The 27,994-nt window shown below is 42.5% G+C and overlaps 3 protein-coding genes across 3 annotated transcripts in view; 2 read left to right on the forward strand and 1 right to left on the reverse strand.

Moving 5' to 3' along the window:
• Positions 1 to 27,994, reverse strand: part of umad1 (UBAP1-MVB12-associated (UMA) domain containing 1) — a 177,867-nt gene that overhangs the window by 22,192 nt on the left and 127,681 nt on the right. The gene's annotated exons all lie outside the window — the stretch shown is intronic.
• On the forward strand, positions 1,223 to 27,899 carry col28a1a (collagen, type XXVIII, alpha 1a). The gene is made up of 35 exons (XM_061059159.1): positions 1,223 to 1,340; positions 3,664 to 3,811; positions 4,743 to 5,320; positions 5,937 to 5,957; positions 6,121 to 6,180; positions 8,255 to 8,308; positions 8,403 to 8,447; positions 9,639 to 9,665; positions 9,909 to 9,953; positions 10,052 to 10,096; positions 13,333 to 13,386; positions 13,497 to 13,565; positions 13,657 to 13,725; positions 14,700 to 14,768; positions 15,024 to 15,092; positions 15,190 to 15,258; positions 16,335 to 16,403; positions 16,491 to 16,559; positions 16,652 to 16,723; positions 17,322 to 17,390; positions 17,661 to 17,732; positions 18,177 to 18,245; positions 18,632 to 18,700; positions 19,060 to 19,128; positions 19,221 to 19,289; positions 19,622 to 19,690; positions 19,810 to 19,878; positions 20,926 to 20,994; positions 21,097 to 21,177; positions 22,340 to 22,375; positions 22,474 to 22,510; positions 22,798 to 23,352; positions 24,316 to 24,485; positions 24,860 to 25,121; positions 26,081 to 27,899. Exons 2-35 carry the CDS (start codon positions 3,685 to 3,687, stop codon positions 26,251 to 26,253), a joined length of 3,549 nt encoding a protein of 1,182 aa, XP_060915142.1. The 5' UTR covers positions 1,223 to 1,340; positions 3,664 to 3,684; the 3' UTR covers positions 26,254 to 27,899.
• ngly1 (N-glycanase 1) overlaps positions 9,313 to 27,994 on the forward strand; it is a 281,389-nt gene continuing 262,707 nt past the window's right edge. Inside the window, exon 1 of the mRNA XM_061059160.1 lies at positions 9,313 to 9,327. The gene's annotated coding sequence lies outside the window, so the exon portion shown is untranslated. The remainder of the gene's footprint in view (positions 9,328 to 27,994) is intronic.

Consider the following 27,994-nt stretch of genomic DNA (forward strand, 5'->3'; position numbering starts at 1 on the left):
AGAGTTCCTGAGTCCAGAGTAGGCTTTTTAAGTAGAGGTTTGATTACCGCTACTTTAAATGTCTGTGGTACATAGCCTGCCAGTAAAGACATATTGATCATATCTAATATGGAGTTGCTAACTAAGGGAAAGACTTCCTTAAACAGCTTGGTTGGGATTGGGTCTAAAAGACAGGTTGACGGTTTCGATGCAGAAATAATGGAATATAACTCAGAAAGGTTGATTGGAGAAAAACAGTCGAGACTAATATCTGGTCCTGGAACTGTCTCTGCCATATCAGACGTATCTGCACCAGGTAAGGGCAGGAGGTTACCAATTTTGTCTCTGATGTCTAGAACTTTGTTGTTGAAAAAGCTAAGGAAATCATTACTGCTGAGGGCTAGAGGAATACAAGGCTCAATGGAGCCATGACTCTCTGTCAGCCTGGCTACAGTGCTGAAAAGGTATCTAGGATTGCCTTTGTTTTCCTCGATTAGAGAGGAGTAGTAGGCAGCTCGGGCGTGACGTAGAGCCTTCATATAGCTTCTATGACTATCCTGCCAGAAAAAACGAGATTCTACCGTTTTGGTCGAACGCCATATTCTTTCAAAATTCCGTGATGATTGTTTCAGAGTACGGGTTTCTGAGTTGAACCATGGAGCCACTCTCCGCCGCTTGACAACCTTCTGTTTCAGGGGAGCAATCGAATCCAGAGTAACTCTCAGCGAATCCACTGCACTATCAACAAACTGATCTAGCTGAGAGGGACTAAAGCTATCGTAAGAGTTTCCAACTGGGTTGAAACACGGTACTGAATCAAAAACAGCTGAAATAGCTTCCTTAAATCTAGCCACACATATAGCGCAACTAAAGCTCAGAGATCATCTTTCTACGACTTTGGAGGGGCGTTCATGTGCTAATAACTCGTAAATACGATAATTCCTAGGGAGAACACGAAAGCAGCATCTGAATCAGTAATCTGTCAGCTCTGTTACAGTAAGCGATCAGATAAAAATGTATTTCACAATAAGAGCAGAAAATATGTGATGTTTACTAAAGTCCACGCGGTGCAGGGCTACTTGTAGTCCTTCAAAATAAAGTTTTGACCACATCAATAAGCCCCAATATTTAAAATGTAATATTACTCTAACTTAAAGATACGCACAGCAACAATCGGAAGTTGCTTGAAGCACAGTTTTATTGTGAAGGCGGTAACAGGAAGTGTCAGTTGGTAGTGAGCGCTGAGAGCTGCTGCAGGTCTGAGTGGACCTGTGTCTGAGTGTCTCTGCAGCCTCACAGTGAAACAATCTGCTGCTCTGACTGATGGATTAACCTGCAGCTCTGACTTCATCTACACACAGGTACGTTTATCATACGTTTATATTTAGTTTACTTTTATTCCGTTTTGAAGATTAATGTTTTATTTGAAATATCCTAAAGAAAAGTGAGATGTATCAGAAGAATAAAAAACAAATCATTCTGTTTCATGAGTAAAAAAAAACAATGAATCAAGGGAAATACAGGGTTAAATCTACGATTGCTAGACTAGAATGATATTATTATAATTATTTTAATACTAACTGGAATTATATCCAGTAGTAGTAGTTGTTATAGCACTGGTAGCAGTGATTTTTGCACCAAAAATGCAAGCCATTTGTGACGTTTGATAGAAGTTTTACCATGTAAAGGTATGTCCAAAAGCACAGTAGGCCTAATTAAACTGTAATTAAGTATGTAATGGTCATTAACAGTGCTAAGCAGCATTCCAGTAGAGCTAGTAATAGTAACAGTCCTACAAGAAGCTGACATTTTATTGTTATTTCCAGGAGTAGTAGTGATGAGGGGTGAAGAGTCTTAAACATGATAGTTGGAACTTCCATCTAGGAATTTATTAATCAGGGAAAATCTTAAGATGACTTTATTTTAAATATGAGATGTATTGTTTGGAAGTGGTAGTTGTTATTCTGTGGTATAATACAAAATAAAACTGTTCAAACTACAAGTATTGATAGCAGGCTACAGGTATGTCCAGAAGTTAAGGGTAGTGATAGTTCTAGGAATTAAACTATAATAAAGTATTTAATGGGTATTCACAGTGTAAATGCAGCATTTAAATAAAGCTAGTTATAGTAACAGTCCTACAAGAAGCTGATATTTTTCTTGTTAATTTCTGGGAATGTAAAGTTATAGAGTAGTGATAGTAGTGATGAGGGGTGATGATTGACATTTTGCATGCTGAACTGAAGTTTAAATGACCAAATATCACAATATAGTGGTTTGCAATATGTTGTAGTTTTGCAAAAGTTGCAATATGATTTTAGGAAAACAGTCCTAGGTTAACAAACATGAATACACCATAATGAACATATCATCTGTGATTTAAATATTTAAAAAAGGAGGGAAACTTTCTGAGTTTGTAATCACCCTGTGAGGTGAGTCTCTGTCACATCCAACATCAACGCACACGTTTTTTATGAAATCTGAGCAAATCATTCAACCTTTGCCTGTATCTGTGAGTGATTAAATGTTTGCATGATGCCTCATAACACTGATCTCTGCAATAGATAAAGAATGAAATCATAAAATCCCAATATTTAAGAGTATTGATACCTTCTGTAACCCATATAAGGTTTACTGTGGTATAAAGTTGATTGATGATTTTTTTGTTGTTGTTGTACGACTCAGGGATGAACTCACCACACAGGATGTTTTAGTGCATTTACATTTAATTATGAAGCGGGAAAATTAATGAACCTGATCACATCGACACAATAATCCAATTCTGGCATAAATCAGTGCAGCTTATCGATCTGCAAAACTGTCCACGATGACCTCAAGTACGACCAGAATCATTCAAGTTACAGCTCTATTCAAATGTAGCTTTGAGAATATCGTTACCTACTTTACTAGATGATGAATAAAAAACAGAAAAGCAGATACATTAGAAATGAAAAAGAGCACAGGTGAGGACGGAGGTACAGAGCACTGAGGTGCAGAAGGACTCGCCTTGAGGAAAAGCCTGATCCCTGCTGAACAAACGGCCTCGCTGGACAGGCCAGAGAGGGAACTCTTGATTGTTGTTCAGCTCTGTTTTGTACTTGTGTGTTTTGTGTGTGTGCTGGTCTTTGGTGGGAATTGTCCGTTTTGGACAGAGACCGTGCTGTGAAGAGGAATTTCCCCATGTGGACCATAAAGTCTAAGAAATAATGACCGTAAAATATATAACATTTAGGAAATACAATATGTATAAAAAAGAATGAAATGTCAAACATTTGCAGAAATATTAAGGGAAACTAACCACCGATAGAAAGTGAACGAGCTAATATCAGCAGTAGTAATAGTAGGGATGTTGAAGTTGTTGCATCAGTAAATGTATTAGAAAAGCATAAATAGTACCTGCACTAGTATGAGCCAAATAGAGGTGAAGGTTACAGTGATATAATGTCAGACAGCAGCTGTAACACGGAGCAGATACCTGAGTTTTTTGACCCATAAACCTGTCTACCTGAAGGAACTCAAATGTGTGATGTGTGAGCCAAGTGTCTCCCCCTTGTGTTGGTATGAAATCACTGCAGCCTCTGCTTCAGAGCGACGCTTCACGGACAGTCGATGTGTTTTTAAAGGTGCATAGAGAAAAGAATGTAACCGTGATGCTTCTGTTATATTCATACCTTGTACATCCAGGCTGAGCAGCAGGACTGAACGATGACTTTGCGGTGGATCCTGAAGGTTCTGATCCTCACTTTGACTCTGTGGAGCCCGGTCAGGTGTCAGAAGAGACGGAGGAAGGGCCAGAGAGATGACAACCAGATCATCATCAATCAGGCCAAAAGTAAGTGTACACTGGCATTCAAGGATTACAATGCAGCCACTACAGATTGTTCTGCAGCAACAAAATGAAGCTGAAGCAACCCCAAAACGTTGGTACAAACTGTTCGTTTCGACCCAGAGCTCAAGCTCTTATTTGAGCTGAAAGTATCTGATGATACTGACGGGGAAGATTTATGGCCAGGTTTTTAGTTTGAACTCAGACATTTTGTCATCAAGATACTCAAACCAAAGGCTGAAGCAGTCTTTTTCTGGACCAGCAGAGACTAGTACTTTTGTAGAATTGATGTTGATAAACATTAGGGCTTTCAAATGATTACAATTTTTAATAGCTAAATTTCATTAGTTAAATCACATGTTTGAAAAAATTATTTCACATTTAAAAATAAAACTTTTTAGGCTTTTATTTTGAACGTTTGTACTGTTTTGCATTTTACTCTCTGATTGAAATCAACCGTGCTTTTATTTTGAAATAAATTAAGAACCGCCTAGTAGTTGGAGGGTTAGGACCTGAACTTAAGCACAGAAGCAGGAAGTGGTGAGGGATCACAAGCTGACGCCAAACAGCTCAAAGGAACGGTAACAAAGGTCAATGTGTGACGTCATGAGGTCAATGTGTGATGTCATGAGGTCAATGTGTGATGTCATGAGGTGGATATTACTTTGGACTCGTCAGCTGAGCTGTCTGAGAGTTTGTTAAAGTGAAATGAGACGTTCAAAGATGCGGCAGTGTCCTTCTTTTACATCACTGAGACTACAGGGAGACACTGAGGACGATTATCTACGGTGAGCCTAAAGGGACAAAATAACATGCGATCACAATGATCTATTTAAAGCTGACAGCCCTTATTAACACATCGAGTTACCTGCAGCCTTAAACTTCTCTAAATGGTTTCTCTCAGAATGTCATGCTGCTGTTCTTCCCCCTCCCTCAGCCCTGATGTGCCCGGTGGAGATCATGTTCATCGTGGACAGCTCAGAGAAAGCCACATCTCTGGTGTTTGAGCAGCAGAAGGACTTTGTCCTGCGTTTCAGCACCAAGCTGATGCAGCTGAACTCGGCTGGCTGGCGCCTGCGCCTGCGTCTTGCCGCCCTGCAGTACAGCAGCACTGTGTCTGTCGAGCACAACTTCAGGGACTGGCAGGACGTGGACGTCTTCCAGAGCCGCGTGGCCTCCATGGCCTTCATCGGCCACGGCACCTACACCGCCTACGCCATCACCAACGCCACGCAGGTGTTCAGCCGCGAAACGTCCTCCAACAGCCTGAGGGTGGCGCTGCTCATGACCGACGGGATGGACCACCCACGCAGCCCCAGCGCCGTGACGGCTGCTGCTGAGGCAAAGCAGCAGAACATCGAGGTCTTCACCATCGGGCTGTCGGATGTGTCCAGAGAGATTTGGTTGCTAAACTCCATGACTACTAAACTCCGATCCATTGCCAGCGCCCCCCCACAGCAGCACGTCTTCAGCCTCACACAAAGCAACCTGGACGACAAACTCTATAACGAACTGGTGAGTCTCCTTTGAGTTTGGCCTGTAGTCTTGATTCAGTCTGATGATGATAGATTCAGACCTCTACAGGAAAAAGTAGAACATAAATCTGCAGATAGATCGTGAGTTCATTTCATTCAGTGTCATATCAAAATGATAATAATCTGAGTTTGATGCTCTCACATGTGGAATGGTTTCATCCATGGGGCGGCTGAGGCTCAGTTGGTAGAGTCGGTCGTCTCTCAACCTGAAGGTCGGGGGTTTAATCCCCAGCTCCTGCGGCAACATGTCCGATGTGTCCTTGGGCAAGACACTTAACCGCAAGTTTCCCCTTCTGCTTTGTCAGCGGCGTGTTAACGTGTATAAAAGTGAATAGTTACTTCTGATGGTCTTTACACAGCAGCCTCTACCATCAGTGTGTGAATGTGTAGGTGTGACCTGCTTTGAGTAGTCAGAAGACTAGAAAAGAAATCTACAAGCTTAAGTCCATTTATTATATCTAAGGTAAAAGCAACATTTAAAACATAAAAAAAAAGGACTTTACATGATGCATAAGAGTCTCTGAAGTTTGATTTCTATGATTCCTGCAGGACGGGACGATAAGTAACTCTCTCTCTTTGTCTTTGATTTCTTGCAGAACCTCATAGTAAGAACTCGGGTGAGTAGTTTCAAAAGATCATCTCTGTCTTTGTTTTCTTTTGGACCCTGTTTGCTTTTAATCAGCTGCGTAAAACACAAAAAGACAAACATTGACACGCCTTCCATGAACATCGTTGAACGTTTGTCTTCCGTTCAACTCTTTGCCTGTTTGTTTTTCGCAGTGCCCACAGACAAAGACGTGTTCATGTGAGAGGGGAGAGAGGGGTTACCCTGGATCACCGGTGAGTGTATTAACGTCCCCTCCTTCTTATTGTACTACACTTCTATTAAGCAACATCACACCAGAGGTAGTTCTGATTATCAGCACGGCTGCGATCATCGTCTTCGACCCAATCACAGCCGTGCTGATATTCTGGTGTGACGTCCCTTTTATGCAACAGTTCAACAAGAAGCATAAAGTTTGAAAAGTAATAAGCAATACAAGATTATCCCCCGACTCCCTGCACACTTCTGCTTCACTTTTTCATGCATACAAACATGAAGCCCAAAGTCCTCCACAAAGGACTTAACAGATGAGAAATAAGAACTTTAATGGCAGCAGTAGGTATATCATGAAAGATTAAACAAAGAAATAGAAAATGAAAAATATCACAGTAGAAACTGAGAAATATTAGAAATCAATGAAAAAAATTGAAATAATGAAGAAGTTTGAAAAAGAAAAAGACAAGTGGACATGCATCAGTACATGTGAAAGAATCCTGTTTCCCTGTGATGAGGAATCATTTCTGTTTTATTTCCCAGAGATCTTAACTTATTTTTCTTGCACTCTTAGATTTGCAAAAGAAAAAAACAAAGAGTGAAATAGTCTGAACTTACCTGATTAGTTTGGGCAACGGCAGCACAATATGATCACAACCTGTTTTCTAGATCACAAGAAAATCATCGAGTTATCAAGAGAAAACAATTGTGTCGTTATCTCAAGATAACGTGATAAATAAGTCAGGATGATAAGACACGTTCGCATAACGTGAGGCGCCGGCCGGTGTTGTGCTGAGAAATGAAAGCAGCTCGTAACTCTGAGATAATTATCTCGTTAACTCAGAAAAATAAAGCTGATTTTTAATATGCTTCACGTCTGCTCGGACAAGAAAGACAATAAGGACAGCTCTCCAAAGTTGTATTTTAAATGTGACGCGGGCGTTTCAGGCAGACGCTCTTCTTCAGAGGCTGTTACACGCTGGAGAAGAGCGTCTGCTCAAAACATCCGAGTGGCATTTAAAATACAACTTTGGAGAGCTGCCCTTTTTGGTTTTCTTGTTTGAACATTTTTCGGGGGTTCAGCACCAAGTTGTTTTAAGTTAAAAGAGAGTTGAGCGTGTTTTTTTCTACCATCACGTCTGCTTAGGGCAACGACTAAATGAGCAGTACGGGGGAATTAAGTTGAATGAAAGTTTTTATGGCTATGTCACAAATGAACTGTATTATTTTTGAATGGCTGAAAAATAAGCAAGTGGACTCTGAGTTTGGAGCATGTTTTGATACATCTCTGTTTGCTGATATGGAGGCTATATTTCATTGCACTGCTTTTATTCTTAATGAACACTGGATGTGTTTCTCCGCTGATTTGTTGATTGATGTGATTTTAGTTTATGGTTTTGTTCTTTGTATGAAACTTTTAAGCTGCTGTCTTGGCCGGGACTCTTTAGTCTCAACGAAAACATTTTCCTGGTAAAATTAAGGTAAACTACAAAAAACGTTGGCACCAAATGTCGTCTAAAATCTCGCTCCATATTCCATTAAAGTATTGAAGGAGCTCCTGGCCCAGTGCCCTGCAGACCTTTTGGTATAGTGACATTATTTGTGTACCAGCTCACCGCTGTCTCAGCCTCCCAGAGCCCTGTAAGCCTCACACAGCGGCCTGTTATCCCTGCACAGCTGAGGGAGCCTCAGCAGCCGGGCTGGTGGCCTCCCTCGGCAGGTGCGACTGGATTGCATCCAAAACAACTACAGGGAAAAGATGTGAAAGAGCAGGAAATGTTTCCCACAAGGCAAGTGTAGCAGGTGGCGAGAGGGGCGGCTGAAAGTGCTGCTTTCTCTGCTGGTGCTGCTGACGAGAGGTCCCGCGGAGCGAAGCAAAGGTCAAGGACGGAAGATTAAACGTGAACAAACAGAGAGGCTGCGGTGATCTGAGAACCTGTTGCACCGAGGACGAGGTTTATGTTGGAGAGGGTCACAGACAGGGCACACTGAGGATGACCTACCTCACCTATCGCTGTACACACACTGAATCAAAGCTGAAAAGGGGCCCAAATATTCTCATTCCGCTCACACAATCTCCCTTTTACTTTCATGTAGGGGAAACCAGGCGAGCCGGGGTCCGACGGAGCTCCAGGTCCAAAGGGATCCCGCGTAAGTCTCCAATTGTGTCAGTAATCCAGGTAACAGAAAGAATCCACGAAGTGTCGTTTCAATGTGATGTTTTGTCTGCGCTCGGTCACTGCAGGGGGAGGCTGGAATTAATGGACGACCAGGAATGGAGGGCCTCGAGGTAATCATCAAATATTTTTTTTCTCATCCTTTTCTCATGGCTAAAAGGTTCTCATGCCGCCATTTTACTCTGAGTTGAATTTACTCTTACATTGTTTTGTGTTACGCATCAAAGGAGCTCCAAATAGATTCTGTTGAACATTTTAAATACAGTGCTTTACAATTTAAACACTTAGCTACATACTAGATGATTTTCAAATCTTAACCAATTTTAAGAACGTGTGAGAACACAAAACACACAAGCGAGCACACTTTGAGCCGATCAACCGGAGGACGGTCGACGTCGCCGGCTGCGTGGGACATTATAAAGTCTGTCGCCATCATTTCACGAGCTGGTCTTCTTTACAATGTTTCTCTTGGCTCGGGGCGCAGTTGTGTTTGTGTTCACTGCCGTGTTTGTGAGCTTAACAACACACGGTCGGTGACGCTTCCTGGTCTGCTCAGCTCATTCACTAGTGAAGGTATTCAGTCGGAGGCAGCCCCGAAATGATACATATGACTCGACAAGACTGACACCCTCTGTCACGATGGTCATGATGTGACAATTCACAATGCACAATGAAGATATTACAATTACAGCCTCAAGAAACATTATAAAAACTTAGATCGAGGTGGGTACAAAGATTCTGTTTGCATTGGCGGACTCCGTGTCGTCTGGCAGATGGTTGAAGCTCACACTCAGAGTGGAGGATGTGAAAGTTACCTGCTACTCTCTGTGCCTGTCTGAGATCAGCCTGCTCATACAGTGACTAGAGGGAGAGGTTTTCAGTCCTCCCCAATCACCTTCATGGCCGTCTCTAATTATTCTAACTGGTCATACTTATTTCTAACATGAAGAAAACAAACTAACATTTTTTTTGCAAAAGCACTGAAGTCACTTTCTCTCCAAGAATGGAAAAGGAAGTTGAAAATAAAACCATTATCTTTGCAATAAGGTCACAAGTCAAGGGCTAATTAGCTTAGCTTAGCATAGCTCAGGAGCAAAAAAAGCAGCTACTGCTAAATATTAATGCTCTGAAACATATACTGAATGTAAGATACAGACAACAGGTGGCTGACGTCACTCAGACTTCATCCATTCATATTTACAGTCTATGGTCTGAAAGATGGAGTAGCATGATGTCCGGTGATGATTAACTGTTTGATATCCAGTGAAGGCCAATTTCACTAAAATGCATTTCCTGTTCTATAGGGTCGACAAGGCAACAGAGGGGAAAAGGTACGTGACATTTTATGATTACTTTATTATGATGAACGGGTGCTGCAGAAAAGTCCAGGTCTGGAGATACGGTATGATACTGTAAAGAAAAAGCCTCCAGTTTTGGTATGTTTGCGGTTTAAAAGATCTGCGTGAATTTGGTTCTTAAAAGATTCAGATTAAAAACGTCTCCACTTTGACTTCGCTCGGTGCTCAGATGAGACGTTTGCTTCATACTGTGTCCTCACTGCTTTTACTTTTCAGGGGGAACAGGGGGAATGTGGTGCCCCGGGTAAAATGGGAGAACAAGTAGGTGTCACAAACGGGTTCATTTGTTTATTGTGCTTTATGTTTCTGCTAAGTACACTATGCAAATAAAGCCTTAATATATCGCTATTTATCCTCAGGGTGCACTTGGACCTCCTGGTTCTAAAGGCCAAAGAGGAGAGCAGGTAACATTTTAAACTTTTTACCTTTGCAGGGTTATTAATCTGTCTTTTTTTTGTGCAAAATTTGCTCAATTTTTAAGTCTAAAGGACTTGAATTGCTCCATAACTGTGCCGCAGCCCGAGGCAAATAAAAAGACTGTAATGGCTGCAACATAATGCCTTGTAATAAGAAAAAAATAACTAATTTGAGAGGTTTAAAAAAATGATTTTGCATTGACTCAAAATCACTGGAACAGCAGAATTGCACAATTCAAACAAACTTACAACACCTGTTTTCTAAAAGTGTTATATTTATTTATTTAGGATTTTTTGTGTTTATTAGAGAGGACAGCTGTAAAGAGAGAGACAGGAAGTTTTGGGAGGAGGGAGTGGGGGGATGACATGCTGCAAAGGGCTGAGGTCAGATTTGTACCTATGGATGCTGCGAGGAGGACTGTAGCCTCTGCACATTGGGCGCGTGACATAACCGCTATACGACGCTTCGAAGCTGTTTTTCTGAGGGTAAAAAATGACAGTTTTTGTCAGTTGCCAGTTTTTTGAGAGCGTCTTCTTTAACAAAAAGGTTTATCGTCGTAGTGATTCTTTCTCTTATGTTGTCAGAAACATGGAATAAAAATCTGTCTGAGACAAAACAAAAACGTTAAGCGTAGGACTTCGGTCGGTTTATCTCTCTGGCATATTAGGGCCGTAAAGACAAAACAAATCTGAGATTTTCAGAATAAAGTGGAAATATTAACAGGATAAAGTAGAACGAGGATAACGTCATAATAATTTCAGAAATGATTCCTTAGGTATCTTTTAATATCAGCCTGAATAAAACAAACATACAAGCTAACCATAGCCTTACACTACAACTTCTTTCTCTTCAAATATTGCAACTTTTTTTAAAGGATTACAAATTTGTTGGCGTTATTACAACTTTTTCTCATACTTCTATGACTGTAATCTTCTTATATTATGACTTGAATCGCTATATTCACATAATATTGTGACTTTTTTCTTGTCATCAACGTGGCCCTTATAGTTGTAGATTATAGAAATAATAGTGTATACGTTTATTAGAGATGTGTATTTAATGTGTCTTCATATCTGAATGGGTGTGTGGTCAAACGATCGTGGCTGCAGTGAGAGCCACACACTCGGGGTCCGTCTCCCGCTCTGCACTCGAGGAATGTGAGCTGTGGATTAGGTCTTATCCCCCTCCCAATGTAGCCTTTCTAAAGCGGGGGAATCCAAGCCTGTAATGTTCGGTTGTAGTTTTAGAGCAGACGTTGTCCCAGAGGATTAGGATTTGGGCACATGTTATACATTCCCTCTCTTCTTAAACGCTTGTTGCCCCCTCCAGCGCTGCCGATCAACAGAAACGTCCTTCTGATTCCTCGCCAGTTCCCATGAAACTAGACACACACGAGGCAGAAGTGATCATAATCTCAATTTTTACATCTTTTACAGTATGTGCGACACACCACTTCTTAACATGATTAACATATTATATTAAAAGTCTCTCTCTCACAAGTTTCATTGACACACTTTATTGTCCGCTCGGGGAAATTTCTCTCAGACTCAAAGTGCTGCTTCCACTTCCAATCAATCAATAAAATCAATAGAAAAACATAATAAACAGAAAGGCACACACCAACGCAAGACAACACAACATATATTGCACATTAGCCTTATTTTGCACAAGATCTGCAAAAACAAAGCATGAGAGATGAGATAACAAAGGTAAAAGAATATAAAAACATGTAGGAACACAATGACACTTTTGCACAGCCCACACAGCCTTGGGGATATTTAGACACAATGATTCAAGAAGTAGAATGCACATTTTTGTCGGATGAATTTTTTTCTCCATGCTTCGTGCAGAAGATGTTCACATCCTTGAGTCACACGTTTTAGGGGGCGGCAATGAGCTCAGTCTGAAGGGACTTGGGATGGTGGTTCAAGTGTGGTCACTGGAGAGGGGTCAGTTCTCTTCCTGACCATTGCTGATGTGCCCTTGAGCAAGGCACTGAACCCCAAACTGCTCAGGCACTCTCTCATGTGCAGCACCTCACTCTGGCATTTCTCGAGAGTGCATGTTCAAAGGATCCTGTTTGTGCATGCGTTTATGTGAGTGAAGCATGCAAAAGTAATTTCCCCTTGTTGGGTAAATAAAGGATGACTACTCTCCTGTCCAGCAGAGGGCAGTCACAGCTCAGCAGCCAGAGGTTTAATATTCTATTTCTATCATGTATGATTGACAGTTAAGTAGGAAAATGCTCAGGTCTCAACTTAGCTGGTTAGAAATTAATTAAAAGTGAAGTCAGATTCTGAATATGATTATAGGGAAACTCCAGTTATTTCATTCATCAAAGTGTGTTTCCTGGTGTGGGATTGTTCTAATGATACATGTTGCAGCATCCTTTTGTGGCTCCAAGGGAGCTTGTGGTGCATTATGGGTAACGTCGGTGCAAGATTTTGACTAGGAGGGAAAATGTGTTAAATAATAAAAGAAGCAATCTCTGGTTCTGCTGCATCACTTCTCCTCGTCTCTGACAGTTTAAGGTCTGATTGTGTTATGACTGTTTTATGTTTCTTTAGCGCACTCAGCTGTCAGCTGGTTAGTTTCCACTTATTACCAACTCTTTGTATCGTACGCTTTTAAAATACAATCAGATTGCAGATGCTCCTCAGAGGTCAGCTTGCTGATTTACTGCACATTCACAACCCATTTTCATCTCTTATAGCCGCCTCAGCCTATCACCAGAGCTTCATTTAAACCTGTCCTAATTTGTATAAATTATGACTTCTGTTCCTTATGTGCACCATGTATGATCAATCCTGTGCAGTTTAACTCTTTCACTGTTTCGAGATTCCCACCATGACCAACAGGTGCCGGTCTCTGAGGGAAGCTGGGCTAATGTGGTGGGAACGTAGGCAGTTCTGGTGACAGTGTCAAGGTTCCCCCCTTAACTTTGCCATCGCTGGTGATACACACAGACATGACATGTGCAGTTTCAAGACTCCATTAAACCACCAAACCAAAACAACTCAAAGCTAACCCATAAAAATAAGGCCTGCAGTGCTAAAAATATTTAAAGAAAAATAATCTGCCAAAGGGGCAAGAACATATCTTTCAGCCACATGACACAAAAAGTCGTGATTACGCCACGTTTTTGTTTTAAAAAAAACAGCATGTTTATTATTCGCGCAAGCACCTTTATTCACTTTCCCGTATTGTTTTGCGTCTGTTTTAGGGAGTCAACGGAGGATCCGGAGACCAGGGTCCAGAAGGGCCGTCAGGACCCAAAGTGAGCACACTGTCAGACCAGATTCAAACACGTGCTTTAAATCAGTTTGTACACAAGTGACAGCTTTATCAACGTCTGTAAGTTTCTTTTTTTAATTTCTCCTCTGAAAGGGTGACCGAGGACCAAGGGGGGCACCTGGACCTGCAGGAGATAATGGAGTTGGCTTCCCTGGTTCCAAGGTAAATTTAAGTTGGATTAATCTGCTGAAGGAAATTGTGTGTCCTGTGGTCTTTGAGGTTCATCTTTAATCTTTAAAATCTTGTTTTTCAGGGTGACAAAGGGAACCAAGGAAGACCGGGGCCTCCTGGATCGATGGGCAGGGGTGAGCCAGGCGCCCCGGTGAGTAACAAAACTGGGTGAAAGTACAGTAACTGCTCTGATAAGAGATGCTCTTTAAGATTTATAGAGGATTGACACTGAATTGTTTTGATTTCCAGTACACATGGCTGATCTTTTACTTTTACTTACTCCTCACTACAGCAGTTCAAACGAGGGACTTATTAAAGACATTATGATGAAATATCAATGTAACTAACTCTAACTTAATCACAAAAAAATGTCTTCAAATGTGTATAGGTGTTCAAAAAATCCACAATGTAGGGTCACCTTCAAGAAAACACAGATTAACCCTTTACGCTAAAGTTAGCTTTCAATCCTTTGTACTGGAGTGCAGACAATGACAACACAGACAATCTCCCTTTTCCCTGACAAAGCTGAGCTGTCATCACGTCTCTGTACATTCATATTGATTCTGCGACGGTGAAATATTCTTGTCCTGTTCTGTGAATTCACATTGCGTTTCTGAAGCACGGCACAGCAGGAGCTCCACATACACACACACAGTCAGACATGCACGCACACACACAGCGCTGCACTTCTCTACTGGCGCCGCTAAACTGTCTCGCCTCTGTTACACCTCGGTACAGAGGAGGAGGGGGGGGGGGGGGGGGGGGGTCACTTCATCCTCCCATTACTACTCCACAACTTTCAGATTGAAGGCTAAACTTTAAAAGGGGAGTAAATATCGCTGCTTGAAACAGCAGTCTGTTTTGGGCTAATGACAACATTTTCAATGACAATGGTCTTTCAGTTCAGAAATGGATAAAATAAAGTGAAAAATTAGTGGATCTTTGAAATACAAAAATGAAATATGAGCTGTTTTTCTTGTAGGTGGTCATAAATGGAGAAGCAAAAGTTTAAAACTGGTCTGATTCTTAATTTTGGTCTTGAAAAAGAGAAATCTAGAAAACAGAAAAGACAAATATTAGTCATCAATGACACATTTTTTTCTGTTCTTGTGTTGGTATTTCAAGGGTCCAGCAGGGCCACAGGGGATGCAAGGATCTCCAGGTTTTTCCGGTGAAGGTCTTCCAGGACACAAGGTGAGCTCCAGGACGAGCTTGGTTCACACCTCGGTTGATTGATTCTTCATTTAAGATGGTCGTCAGTGCACAGGGGAAACATTTGAAACACCAATCACCCAGTTCAGACCAAAAAAAAGCATCTTAGTGTTTTAAAACATAAAGAGAAACAAATGTTTAGTCCTTTTCACACACTCACTCAAAGAATAGTAAAGAATATGAGTCACAATCTGTCTACAGCTTCCTGTTCTTTAACTCCTCGTGTGCTTCTTGCAGGGTGACCGGGGTTACGAGGGTCCTAAAGGAAGCCGTGGACCTCCAGGACTCGGGTACAAAGGTGAAAAGGTACGTTTGACTATTAAAACATACTTTGGATTTCATTGAGAATATGTGGAGCTATAAAGGATGACCTGTCTGACCTCTCACCTGTCTGACTCTAAAGGGAAACACCGGAGCCCAGGGGCTGCCGGGTCTGGTGGGGTTTCCAGGAGCAGGAATCCAAGGAGAAAAGGTAAGACCGTTAGGAACTTGTTTCACTTCGTTTTCCAGATTCTGGATTCTGTATAAACCTCAATGCACAGTTCACTTAACCCTGTTTGTGTAGCCTTATGTCTCTGTGTCCTGTACATGTAGGAATCAGTCCTTACACTCTGAATCAGTCTTTCAAGTAGTCTTATGAAGGGGAAAAACAAGCTCTAATAAATGATTTAAAGATCGAAGAAATAATAATGTCATTAATCTGTAGCGGTGAATAAAGGGGATCTGTTTTTTTTTATTTATTGTGGTCTCATTGGCGATGTAGGTTCAACACATTTCTCGCATACTCTTCAATTTTCACCAAATCAGATCTGGTAGGGAAATTTTACTTTCCATTGTGTTCATATTTTAAACTACATCAACCAAAGGTATCGCTGTCATAAGCAATTTTCTTGTTATGCCTTTTTTTTCTACTTGAAATAGACGTACTCCTAAACCCTTACAAAGCCAAATACTCCTAGCTTAAATACCTCAAATGAAAGTGGAGATTGTTGCTAATGCCTCACTTCCTTATTGTCTGCTGATATAACAATATTAACCTCTTTATCCATTTAGTTCTGTAACTTCTAGGGCCCGACCGATGTGGGACCGATATAAGGGAGAAATAAAAATCTGATACCGATATGTCGGCCGATATCTTTCTTAGATCTGTCTTTGATATTTAGAGATAGATAGATATACACATTTATTGAGTTGATCCCTCAAATACAGTTTTCAAACACTTGTGGAGAAGATTTATAATGAAGACATGATGGTTGCTTAACTGTAAAGTACGTGCATCACCGCTTGACACTCTGGACTGGAGAGTGATCATGCTTGTTGTAATCCATATAGCGCCCTCTGCTGGTGAAAGAGAACTGCTAGTGAAACTCAAATTAAATGTTTTTTGACTGATGAATAAATTGAGTACTATCGACGCATATTGGAGATAAATTTAGCCAAACTGACAGTCACATGATATTCTAATATCGGCCGATATTCATGGCTAGCAGATTAATCGGTCGGACTCTAATAAATTCAATTGAAAAGCTATGATTGTTCTGCTTTTAGGGGGATCAAGGACCAGCTGGGCCTTCTGGTCCCAGAGGACCTCCTGGACTGGGTATAGTTGGACCAAAGGTAAGTAGCAGAGTTTCAGAAACAGAGATTCTTTTTGAGTTTTATTCTTGAATCCTTGAATCTGAGGTTATCCGTCTCGTTTCTCAGGGGGACCAGGGCTTCCCCGGAGAGTCTGGACCTCAGGGACACAGGGGGGTTGGTGAGCCAGGACCAAAGGTAGAACCACCCGAATCCCTTTAAATGAAACTTTTAAAAAACAAGTACAGTGAGAGAGAAAGTTTAGACTTCTTGGGATGTTTATTTTCCAGGGGGAGCCGGGGCCTGACGGGACTTCTGGGATACCGGGCATTCCTGGTGAGGACGGAGCTGTGGGGCCAAAGGTGAGTCACCTGAGGACGGTTTATTTATTTATTTATTATTCAGAAGATCCAATGAGGAATTAAAGAATTGAGGTATTTTCACAATTACAGAACAATTAAGTACTTTCTATATGTCGATAAGAAAAGACATTGAATATGAAGAGGCCTCATACGAGTCAGAAACAATGACGATCCCTAACTCCCTTTTTTGTTTGTTTAGCTTATTTGTTGGGGCCATGTTGGACCAGTTAGCGCAAAATCAATCAATCCCTATTTGTATGGCGCCAATTCATGACAAATGTTATCTTGAGACACTTTACAAAAGAGAATAAAAATAGGATGGGGGGAGATGGGATAGGATGCAGGAAGAAGGATGGGGACAAACAGAGGGGAGGGGGGGTCGGCGGTCCATAGCAACAGGTCGTCCCCACCAACAATCCCGAGGAACCTACAAGACATGAGAGCTAAAGCTATTTAACATCTGTGGTGTCTGGGCAGGAACATCTACTAACGCACATCACTTTAAAAAAAAAAAAACAGAAAATATAAGACGTTAAAAAAGGTTGTGAGGTCGTGGCACCTGAACCGGTATCTCACTGGAAACTGTTTCTGTTTGCAGGGGGAGATGGGGTTGCCAGGACTGCGAGGCCTCGAGGGAGCACCTGGGAAAGGTATCCCTGGAGAAAAGGTAATCAGATGTGCTACAGCTGCTGCGTGTCCTCAGACGATATCCTTAGTGTTTGATAATAAATAGGCTTTGTTTATGCTGCCCTAACATTTGGTTTGGCTGAACTCAGATTAGATATTTTCGTACCTGTACACACTAACTGAACTGTCGTATGAAGTCTTAAACAAGGCCTTATAAGGCACATACATCGATGAGCTTTCTCAATCAAACATACTGTATCAGAGGTGCTGAGCTGTGTGACGTCATCTTTTTCGTTTCTTTTTTCCACAGGGCGACAGAGGTGATCGTGGGACGAGGGGGCTGTCGGGGTCGCCTGGCCCAGTTGGACCTGCTGGAGCTAAGGTATGTTAAATACAGGTTTGAACTGGAGGCGTTTAGCTAAGGTCATGTTTGAATGGCTGTCAGAGTCCCACACAATGTTAAAGATCGGGTCAGGTTTTTACTATTTGGAGGATTCAAGAGGTTTTTGGCTCGGTTGGCTCTGAAGAGTAATTGAAAGCATCTAAAATACTTTTCAAATTTCAAACTGTAGCGTGATCTTTCAGGCAAAATGTGCCAATTTTATTAACTTGAGTTGACAGGCTCAGTATCAGCTGGGCGGCTGTGGCTCAGTGGTAGAGCTTGGTACTTGAACAAACAAGGACTCTAAGTGGACTCGTATATTTTGGTGTATTTGCCTTTCGTAATGAGCCTGAGTAAAAGACAGAGCAAGTCATAACTGTGTGAAAAGAAGTGCTGATGTGCGGTCAGGTTAGAGTCTGACATGATGCTGATTCTTTTGCTCAGGGGGAACCCGGCAGCACGGGAATGATGGGCCTACCTGGACCTTCTGGGCGTGGCTTACCAGGATCAAAGGTGATGACTCCCAGGAAATCTTTCATGCACACACTCACACACACACACATAATTCAGCTGACAACTCTTATCAACACAAAGCTATGAACCTAAACAAGCTGTACACCAGAATACAACGTTTAAATGATATAAAAGCAATGTCTTTATACGGATATGTTATATTTATTTAATCATCGTTTGCACTCCTAACTGAACTATTAATTCAGTGCTTTATTGTGTATCCACATCTGCACATAGGACGCCTTGTAAATCCGAGTTTAATTCTTTGTATGTGAACACGATACTTGACGAATGAAGCCGATTCTGATTCAGTTTAAAAACCAAGAAGTGCTGTCAATGGTCAGAGTCTATTAACACAAAGGTTTCGTTCGTTCTTCACTTCACAGGGAGATCTCGGGCCTGTTGGACTCGCTGGACCTGTAGGAGAACCTGGACTTGGAATAATGGGGCCAAAGGTAAATCCACCAAGGAGTAGAACTCACATAATCTAACACCTTAGATCAGTGAACATGTTGCAAGTCTGAGGAGCGTTTTGCATCAGTGTCATACAAGTTCATTTCACATATTTTCTCAATGGTCACCTCCTAAGATACAAAGTATGAAGTACATTTAACACGCAGTATACTGATGCATAGTGCAGGACTTTGCACCTGAAAATGTTTGCTTGAAGATTTCTTCATCTTGAGATCACACTTAAATCACATTTGCAGTATACTGACCTGCAGGTCAATTTATCTTTTTGTACTAATATATTTGAGCAAGTCTGCATTTTCTTGAAGTATTTCCTCTCAGTATTTTGACTGTTCCTCTTCAGGGTAATAAGGGAAATCTTGGACCTGTCGGGCCACCAGGAATAAAGGGAGATAGCTTGCCGGGGCCACAGGTGAGAGGAAATGTATTTCAATGTGTCAAATATATCATCCTCAGAAATACTGCATAAGAATGAATATATATGTTGTCTTTCTTTCACGTTAGGGTCTGCCTGGCTTACCAGGAGTGCAAGGAGAGATGGGACCTGAAGGGAAAGGATTACCCGGACATAAGGTGAGTTACGAGTGTAGCTTCGTGGGGTTTTCAAGGTGAGGAAAAGCTAACATGACGGGCATTTGATGATGCTCATGAGGACTAAAGTGCCATTCAACTGAACAGAGTGAGAAAAAGTACAACATCAGCATCCACACTGACAGTATGACCTCCTGATGTGGGATATGGATGTGTAGTTTAAAGGAGGACATGTGGACTGACTGGAGGGGAACCTGATGACATGTGTTTGTGATCTGGATAAGATATTAAGAGACAGAGAGTGGGTAACATAAGATGGAAAGTCAGTTGAAACTCTTTTTAGTAAGAGTTGTTTTGTCCGTGTTGTTTTTCAGGGTGACAGAGGCTTACCTGGGGTACCAGGTCCATCAGGTCCTCCTGGAGTTGGACTTTATGGACCTAAGGTCAGTGCTTATGTACACAAGACGAATGGTAGTTAAATGATTGATGATTTAAAACCATCTTCTCCGTTGATCATATTGAAATAAGTCTTAAAATGTGTCTGCATGTGTTGTATTTCCAGGGCTCTATGGGGCAGCCTGGATCTCCAGGCCTTCCAGGACATCCAGGAGAGGGCATCCAAGGACCAAAGGTAGACGTGAAAACACTAAACAAGGCTTGCAGGTTGTCTACAGGATGACAAATCCAGGATGATGTTGATTCCTAATGATGGTTCAATATTTTTGTTTGAGGATTCAGCACCCATCTGTGGTTGAAGTTAACACTCCGAGGGCCGGATTAATAAAAGGATTGCACAGATTTTGCACCCGCTAAACGTGTGCAAATGAGTCAAAAAGCCACCGTCTAATTCACAAGACACCTGCAAGGGGTTAAATGAATATCTAACTGCGCCGCAGAGCAAGCAGCATCTCTGTGTGCATTTACTGTTTGTGAGTATTCTGCAGTCGTTTTGGGAATGGGCCCCCTTTCTATGCAAATCAGCCTCATTGCAAAAAGCGTCAATTTCACAAACACCTACGATGACAGCAACACACAGAGTAGAAAAATGAACGTGTGTTCAGAGTAGGTATTAACTGCAATGAAAGTCTTAATATTACTGTAATATTACTGTTACAGTATTAGAATACATCCTGCACTGTCGGCAGCTTGACTCTTCATCCGCATGTATAGAGATGGTCTGGATCTGTGACTCACTTCAAGGATGCAAGTGATGCATCTTCATGGACAAAACTGTGATCTGTCAGCATTAGAGAACAGCTCTGCGCAGTTACAGTGCGGATAGCTTCTCTCCAAATTCAGCTGCAAAGGAAGAGCAAACTGCGCAGGGCGTTGCAACTCCTGATGATCATGACCTCGATGTACTCTACGCATACGATCCTGAGACAGGGCAGGTAGCAGGAGATGATGTGCAACTTTTGGAGCCACTTTCAGCCACTAATCATTCTAAGTGATCAGGCTCTGGGGTCTCTTGCCTGTTAAAATGAAGTCTTTCTTGTCAAGCGCTTGCTTTATAGACTGATTATCTTGTCCTGCAGGGATGGCCACTGTCTCCTCGTTAGATGTTATCCTATTAAACGATCTGGAGACTTTCAATCCATCGATTGGACAGTTTTAATATACGTCTATATGCCGACGACACCCTTGTCTAAGTTACCAATTCATCCATCTTTGTTCTCAGGGAGAGCCTGGATATCATGGAATAGTGGGCCCTAGAGGGGCACCAGGGGATGGCCATCCAGGGGAGAAGGTACAAACAGCTACTGTGCCATTTGTTACATCAGCTGTTGCATAATTCAATAGAAATATCTGTGCTCCAAATTAGCTGAAATAAGACCACTTTCATATTCAGGGTGATAGAGGCATTCCTGGAGACCGAGGGAAGAAAGGAGAGAAGGGGGACCATGGAGAACCTGGATCTACAGGACAGATGGTAACATTGCTGTATTTTTCTCTGGTTATTGTTGTTCAACTGGGACACAGCTTCCTCATTGCACGTCGAGTGAGACCTACAGAGGATGATACAGACGGCAGGTTGGAGTTGGGTTCGCATTACAGTAGATACAATTTATGAAATGACTCGATCAGCCATGTTGATGCTGATGGATTCGTCAATTTAAAGTCATTAGGATGCACTCGTTTATTTCTGATGAACAGTTAGACAAGGTGATACATGTAATGTAATGCACATATGCAAACAAAAGGAGTTGTCTCATAGTGCTTTACAGTAGATGCAGATGGGAAAGATTCTGCCTTTGTACCGCCAGAACTATCCTGAATACTTTTTTTTAAATCTTGGTTGAGCGTTATTTTAATTCCATAATATCTTGGGATTTCACAATGTTCTCACAACAATCACAAAAAGGTCTTTTAGGCAGCAAAGTTATCATGATATAGTTTAAAGGAAGACTGCTTGACTTTTCATCCAGTAGATGTCGCCCTTGAGCACCAGCATGATGCTGGTTATCATCGATAGCCCAAACCAAAACAAACTGCTCTTTGGCGACACCTCCGCGTCCACACTGAATCCTCCGCTGTCCTTCAGCGGGACACCTCCAACCCCTCACGTTTGCACAAATTGGAACGCACATTAATTAAGCGCTTAGCACTGTGCGCAAGCGGCGGACAAAATTGTCCTCGTCTCGAGCATGGTCTTGAGCTGCATTGTTGTGTTAGCAGGCTAATGTTAGCGCTCTTTAGTTAGCTGGTAGCTACACATTGCATGTAAATTTGCACAAAATGACTGTGATCTAAAAACACTTATGTGTCATTCAAATAAGCAGTGAGTATGTTCTTCTTCGTTTTCTCTTGTAACAGTTAAACAGCTTTTATACAGAAGGGGAGGAGCCGGTCAAAACATGATGTAAACACGGCTCTGACAACATTGCAGACAGCGGGACTCGCGCGTCATTGTAGACAGTCACGACTCAGAGATTTATAGAGGATATACTTGATTTTTTTTGCTATATTTATGTTTAAAATGTCGCATATTCTGCCTTTAAACATATCAAACACACACACTTCTGTTTGGTGATTCCTGCTGGTCACATCCGGTTGGTAGGATTCTACTTTATAATCTGAGTTGAACTTTACAGGGGAATCCTGGAGAAAAAGGGGAGCCTGGCCTAACAGTGAGTACACTGACTGAACAAATAACACCGAGCTTTATCCATTTATCTCACGATAAAATACATTATTTCCTAACCTAAAGCCTATTTTCTTCACACAGAGAGATGAAGTCATCCGGATTATAAAAGAGATTTGTGGTAAATGACACATTTAATCTTCTTCTGTGATAGTTTAAGCTGTGATAATGGGTGATGTGTTTTGTGTTGCTTGTATTGGAAATTATGTTTCCATCCAGTGTTTATGAAAAGCACTAAAATGTATGCATCAAATAAACTAAAGGAAGAGTCTGAGCTGAGGTTTTGAAGGGATGAAGAAGCATGTGTTGGCCTTGTGCTTCTGTGTTTTTTGAATAGAAGTTTGCTTTGTAACTTTTCATATTTTGCTTTTGAAGCGTTATACTCCATCTCTTCTGTTTCACATCCAGGCTGTGGGATGAGGTGCGGAGAGAGTCCTCTGGAGCTGGTGTTTGTGATCGACAGCTCTGAGAGCGTGGGACCAGAAAACTTGGAGTTGGCGAAGGACTTTGTGAATGCTGTCATCGACCGGATGTCGGTGAGCAAAGAGGCCACTCGAATCGGTGTGGTTCTCTACAGCTACGTGGAGAGGGTGGTGGTGAGTCTGCAGCAGCAGTTAAGCCAAGAGGAAGTGAAGGCTGCGGTGAGGATGATGCCCTACCTGGGCGAGGGCACCTTCACGGGCAGGGCCATCCATCGGGCCCACCAGCTGTTCCAGCACTCGCGGCCCGGTGTGAGGAAAGTGGCCGTGGTTCTGACAGACGGGCAAACGGACCCCAGTGACCAAATGCAGTTTGAGGAAGCGGCGACAGAGGCCCACGCGGAGGGGATCAGGATGTTTGTCATCGGCGTGATGAGCAGTACCGCCCATTTTTATGAAGAGTTCAAAGCTGAGATGAATGCTATCGCCTCGAATCCTGATGAAGAGCACGTGTACCTCATCGATGACTTCAGGTCACTTCCCAGTAAGCAAACACCGTCTCACTGCAAATAACCAACTAGCTTTACGTTGACGTGATTTATGAAGTTGGTGGGGGCATGTTGTCATTTCTGCGGTTCAACCAGAGAGCTGTCTTCTGTCGCATGTCTTTGATCCGAATGACATCACCAGCTCCATGTGTTAGCGCTAGTCACAGGGCTACTTTGGCTTCACTTTTGGACAACGGATGGAGAGTAAGAAGCGATGTTGTATATTAACGGCAAGATGACAAAAAAAAAAGGGACTACAGCATTCTACAAAGTCAAAATTGTTATTTTTGTCAATGGAGTCTGCCGACATTGTAGAGCAGTGAACCCTTTGCCACTATTGATTGACAAGAGGGAAAGGCGCATCGATTAGGCTATCATGTCCACATTGCGTACACGTGCCTGAGCTCGGGCGTGGGCTACCATGTCACGCCGAAGCCCACCTCTTCCAACCGTGCCACGGCCAAGGAAGAGTACCGTGCTTGAGCGCGATACGGAGCGCTCGCTCTCGTCAAACGAACTGGACTTTCGGGGTCAAATGTACTCGGGCACAGTACAGACTGCGAAGTGTGAGTGCGCCCTAAGAATAACAATCGGAGCCTGTCAGGGACAAAAACAAGAACTCTTTTTTTTTTTTTTGCACATATTTTAAGATGGTGCACTTTTCACCCAAGAATGACCTTGCAGCTGTTTCAGTCTGTTTCCATGCCACCAAATGAAGCAGTCTTTCTTTGTCATTTAGTCAGCTCCTAGTTTAGCTCCTCACATGTCATCTCCACCCCCTGCAAGCTTTGAGTTAGTGAGAATTTATCAAAGCCAATCCAAACACTAACATAAAAATGTGAACATCAATTTAGATTTGGAGTCGTCTTGTCAGCTGTTATACTTCTTTGCCTTTTGTTTCATGTGATGTAGACAACCGATAACATTTTCTCCAATTCTGTTTCCTTTTTGTTTTGCAGCTGTAGAAATCCAAATACTGAGTCAGATCTGTGAGCAGGAAGACACAATGCCACGTCTTCCCAACACTGTCTTAATACCTGTGAAGAAGCGACCGGATTCTACACAAGGCGGCGTCTCGATATCGATCCTGGGCGAGGAAATCGAACAAGCTCTGCCTTTCATCTCAACTGTAAATGTGATGTGCTTACTCCTAAAGTGATGACATTACTCAGCAATTCCTTCATGGAAACACGGGATGCCACTCAGGATAAATAATAACTTATGGGCTTCCTTCACTTGTAACGAGTTTGATTTTTTAAAAACATCTTCTATAATACAGTATTTAGGTTGGTACCTATGTAGTGCTTTACACCTGGCTGTCATTCACCCATTCACACACAAAATGCAATGCAACCCAGACACGGTATACATCAACAGTTTAAGCCACTTTATCATCAGCTCAGACTCACTGCACAAGTATTCATCGGCCTTTGGGGTTCGGCTGTTTGGAAATATTACAATGAAAACTAACTTCAGCGTTTACTTTGTCGGCTCCTTTTCCAGGATGAAGTGACCCCACAGTCTCAAGAGTCCGGGCGGGTCGACGAGAACCTGATTGACTCGGACGTGTCGGTGGATCCCTGGATCCAGCTGCCAGACAGGAAGTTTGTCTCTTCTGGTGGCTTGGGGCAGCAGAGCCCGGGGGTGAGCTCGGTGATGGGTCCTCAGACTCCGAGCGCCAGACTGTACGAGGCAGAGAGCACGCAGGCTCCAGTCAGCCCTCCTCCTCCTGCTGCTCCCCCTCTGACGGACTCAGCGAGGCCAGGTAAACACGCAGAGATTAGAGTCTCCGAAGTCCAACTCTCATTCATGTCACTTACTTTAGAATACATTTGATCATTTCCACTGATGAGTCAATCTACTTCCAGTAACTGCAATAAAATGTGTCAGACCACCAACGAACAAACTACGATTTTTACAGTCTCTTGACTTAACTCCCCATCATAATACTCCACCAAAAACTAGTCCTCACAGTCCAAATCCAGAGAAAGATTTAATCACATTACGTCCATGAAGATCCACAGATGGCTTCAGATTTACCTCGCTGACACCTCATTCGGCTAATTACCGCCTAATATGCACTTTTTACACCCTTGAACAGCCAATGAGAGCTTGATTTGAAAGGAGGAGTCTGCCCCTGTTCTAACGGCCAATTCTGACGGCCCGATGACTGAAGTTTCTAGTTGTCAGTTAAAAATTCTCAAAACAATTATATGCCACTTCTATCAATACTTAGTGAGTGATTCTTCATGCACACACTATTATGTAAAAGTGAATTGTTTGACCAATTTGTCCCTGTAATCCAGTCTGAATCCAGACCTCTGCTGGGATCAGAATGATTCTGATTTTATGGATCCTACTTAAACGTTTTGAGGGTTTTGGGGGCGGCAGTAGCTCAGTCTGTAGGTACTTGGGTTGGGAATCGGAGGGTCGCCGGCTCAAGTCCCGACGCGGACCATAATATAGATGGTCTGGTGGCTGGAGAGCACTGCCGAAGCGCCCTTGAGCTTATCCAATCACAAAGCTTGAATTCTGTTGTTTTACTTTTGAACCACCGGGCGCGGATCATATATGGCCCAGGTTGTCCTATGATATCTCAGGGGCCTTTTTTTGGTTCTATGCAGGTAAAACAACTATCTACTTGTTCAAACAGTGAAATGTAGATGAATTAACAACACTGCAAACTGAGGCCAAACATTTCAAGACATCCTTCTTGTCCTTTAGATGAGGGGTGCAGTCAGCCTCTGGACCCCGGTCCCTGTCGTCAGTACGTGATGAGGTGGTACTACGACCCCGTGGCCAACGCCTGCGCTCAGTTCTGGTTCGGAGGCTGCGAGGGAAACAGGAACAACTTTGAGTCCGAGGCCGACTGCATGACCTCCTGCGTCTACACGTAACAGAGTGTGTGTGTGTGTGTGTGTGTGGAGGAAAGTGTGTGCAACGCGGCGTCACGGAGGAACAGAGAGGACTGATGACGAAACAGCGCTCAGGACGGCTGAGGTCACACACTGTGGGCGCAGCCGAGACGATACAGAGGAGACGGGGACAGGCTGTGGTCACACTGCAGGTGCTTCTGCTCAATTCTGAACTGCTGCACACATACTCATTAGACCTGCACTGTAGGTATACCTGCATTAAACACCTGTACAAGCTGACAGGAGCATCAAAAGGACCAGCTGGAAGAAAAAAAAAAACATCCACAATGCTTATTATTTCACTTTCACTTTATTTCTATTGTGTTTAAGTTGTTCCACTGTTTAGTCCTAAACTCAGTCTCTTTGCGTTATCTGTGCTCACTGAGACAAACACCTGTGATCCTAGGAAAAAAGTATTTCATTAACCAGTATGTGTCAAACTGTTTTTATTAGTAGATAAATAATCCACACGACCAATAGGATGTCCCACACACAGCCAATCTACGTGCTCGGGAGCCGGTCGGTTGCAGGAATATACAGTAAAAAACATTTTTTAATAATCTGCCGACCACTCAAAATATCTTCACTGAGACGTTTTTTTTGTGAGAGAACAAGTTCCACCTGTAGGTTCCTCCTGTTTGCCCAGCAACTGAGAAAGCTACAGGGGAAGTGCGATTCTCACAGGAGCGTGTAGATTGGCTGTGCTTGAGGTACTGACAGTTTTCAGTTGTGTTAGTTAAGTTTCCGTCACTTAAGTGTCACATTATTTGGACAGAAATGTGTAAATGTAAACGGGGACTGGCGGCACTGCAGAACCATCTCGCAAGAAACCCTCTCGTTTTCTGTCACTTTGCATTATTGTCACAGTTCCCAGTAGATGTAGATGCCGCCTGTCGGACTAGCAAAAGCCTCTGAGCTGATGAAACATCAGTACATAGCCTCTCCTATAGGAGGAGGAGGAGGAGAAGGAGTGTACTGCTGCATTAGCAAACACATTTTATCAGCCAATTCATCATTTAGACCCCAAAACATGCACACAAAAAATACATCCCAGGTGAAAAACTTGAGGATAGCCCTTTAATATGTACGTCTAGATCAGTGGTTCTCAACTTGCCTAGCGTTAGGACCCACCACCTACGCCTTCATGAAAATGCAGTTTGGACCTCAGATGGTACAAAACATGTGATGGAACGAAGCGATGGAACTAAACCAACATGTTTGAAGAGCGCTTCATAGACTTTTTGACACTGTTTTTTTTTCCCAGTCACAGTCACATTTTCACGACCCGCTGAAAATGGCTCCGCGACCCACTTTTGGGTCCCGACCCTCCAATTGAGAACCACTGGTCTAGGTCCTGTCACTTCAATAACAAGTTGCCATTTGGAGTAAATGGAGATGTGCTGCTGCCTCATAAGATAGCAAACATCAGAATCCAGTCTGGGTTGTGAGTGGACTTTGCTGTATGTATTCTTTAGTTTACGAGGCCAACAGTTCAGAAAACATTTTTTATTTCATGTAAGGGTTCTGGGTTTGGGTCCTCTGTGCTGATAACTCACTGTGTAAGCTTCTCTTGTCTTCTCACATCATGTTGTAGCTTCTCCATGTTGTAGCTCATTTATTAGAATTGTTTCTGTATTTGCCTCCGTGATGATGAATGTTGTATCGACCGAGGCACACTTTGTCTGTAAGATATATTTTATTAACACTGTAAAAGTGCCAGAAG

Source organism: Labrus mixtus, chromosome 16, assembly GCF_963584025.1.
Source record: "Labrus mixtus chromosome 16, fLabMix1.1, whole genome shotgun sequence".
Lineage (NCBI taxonomy): Eukaryota > Metazoa > Chordata > Actinopteri > Labriformes > Labridae > Labrus > Labrus mixtus.

Coding starts and splice junctions, on each gene's coding strand:
- col28a1a (XM_061059159.1), top strand. CDS start 3,685: ATGACTTTGCGGTGGATCCTGAAGGTTCTGATCCTCACTTTGACTCTG. Junction 21,178..22,339: donor CTGGATCTACAGGACAGATG/GTAACATTGCTG, acceptor TGAACTTTACAG/GGGAATCCTGGAGAAAAAGG. Junction 25,122..26,080: donor GACGGACTCAGCGAGGCCAG/GTAAACACGCAG, acceptor CTTGTCCTTTAG/ATGAGGGGTGCAGTCAGCCT.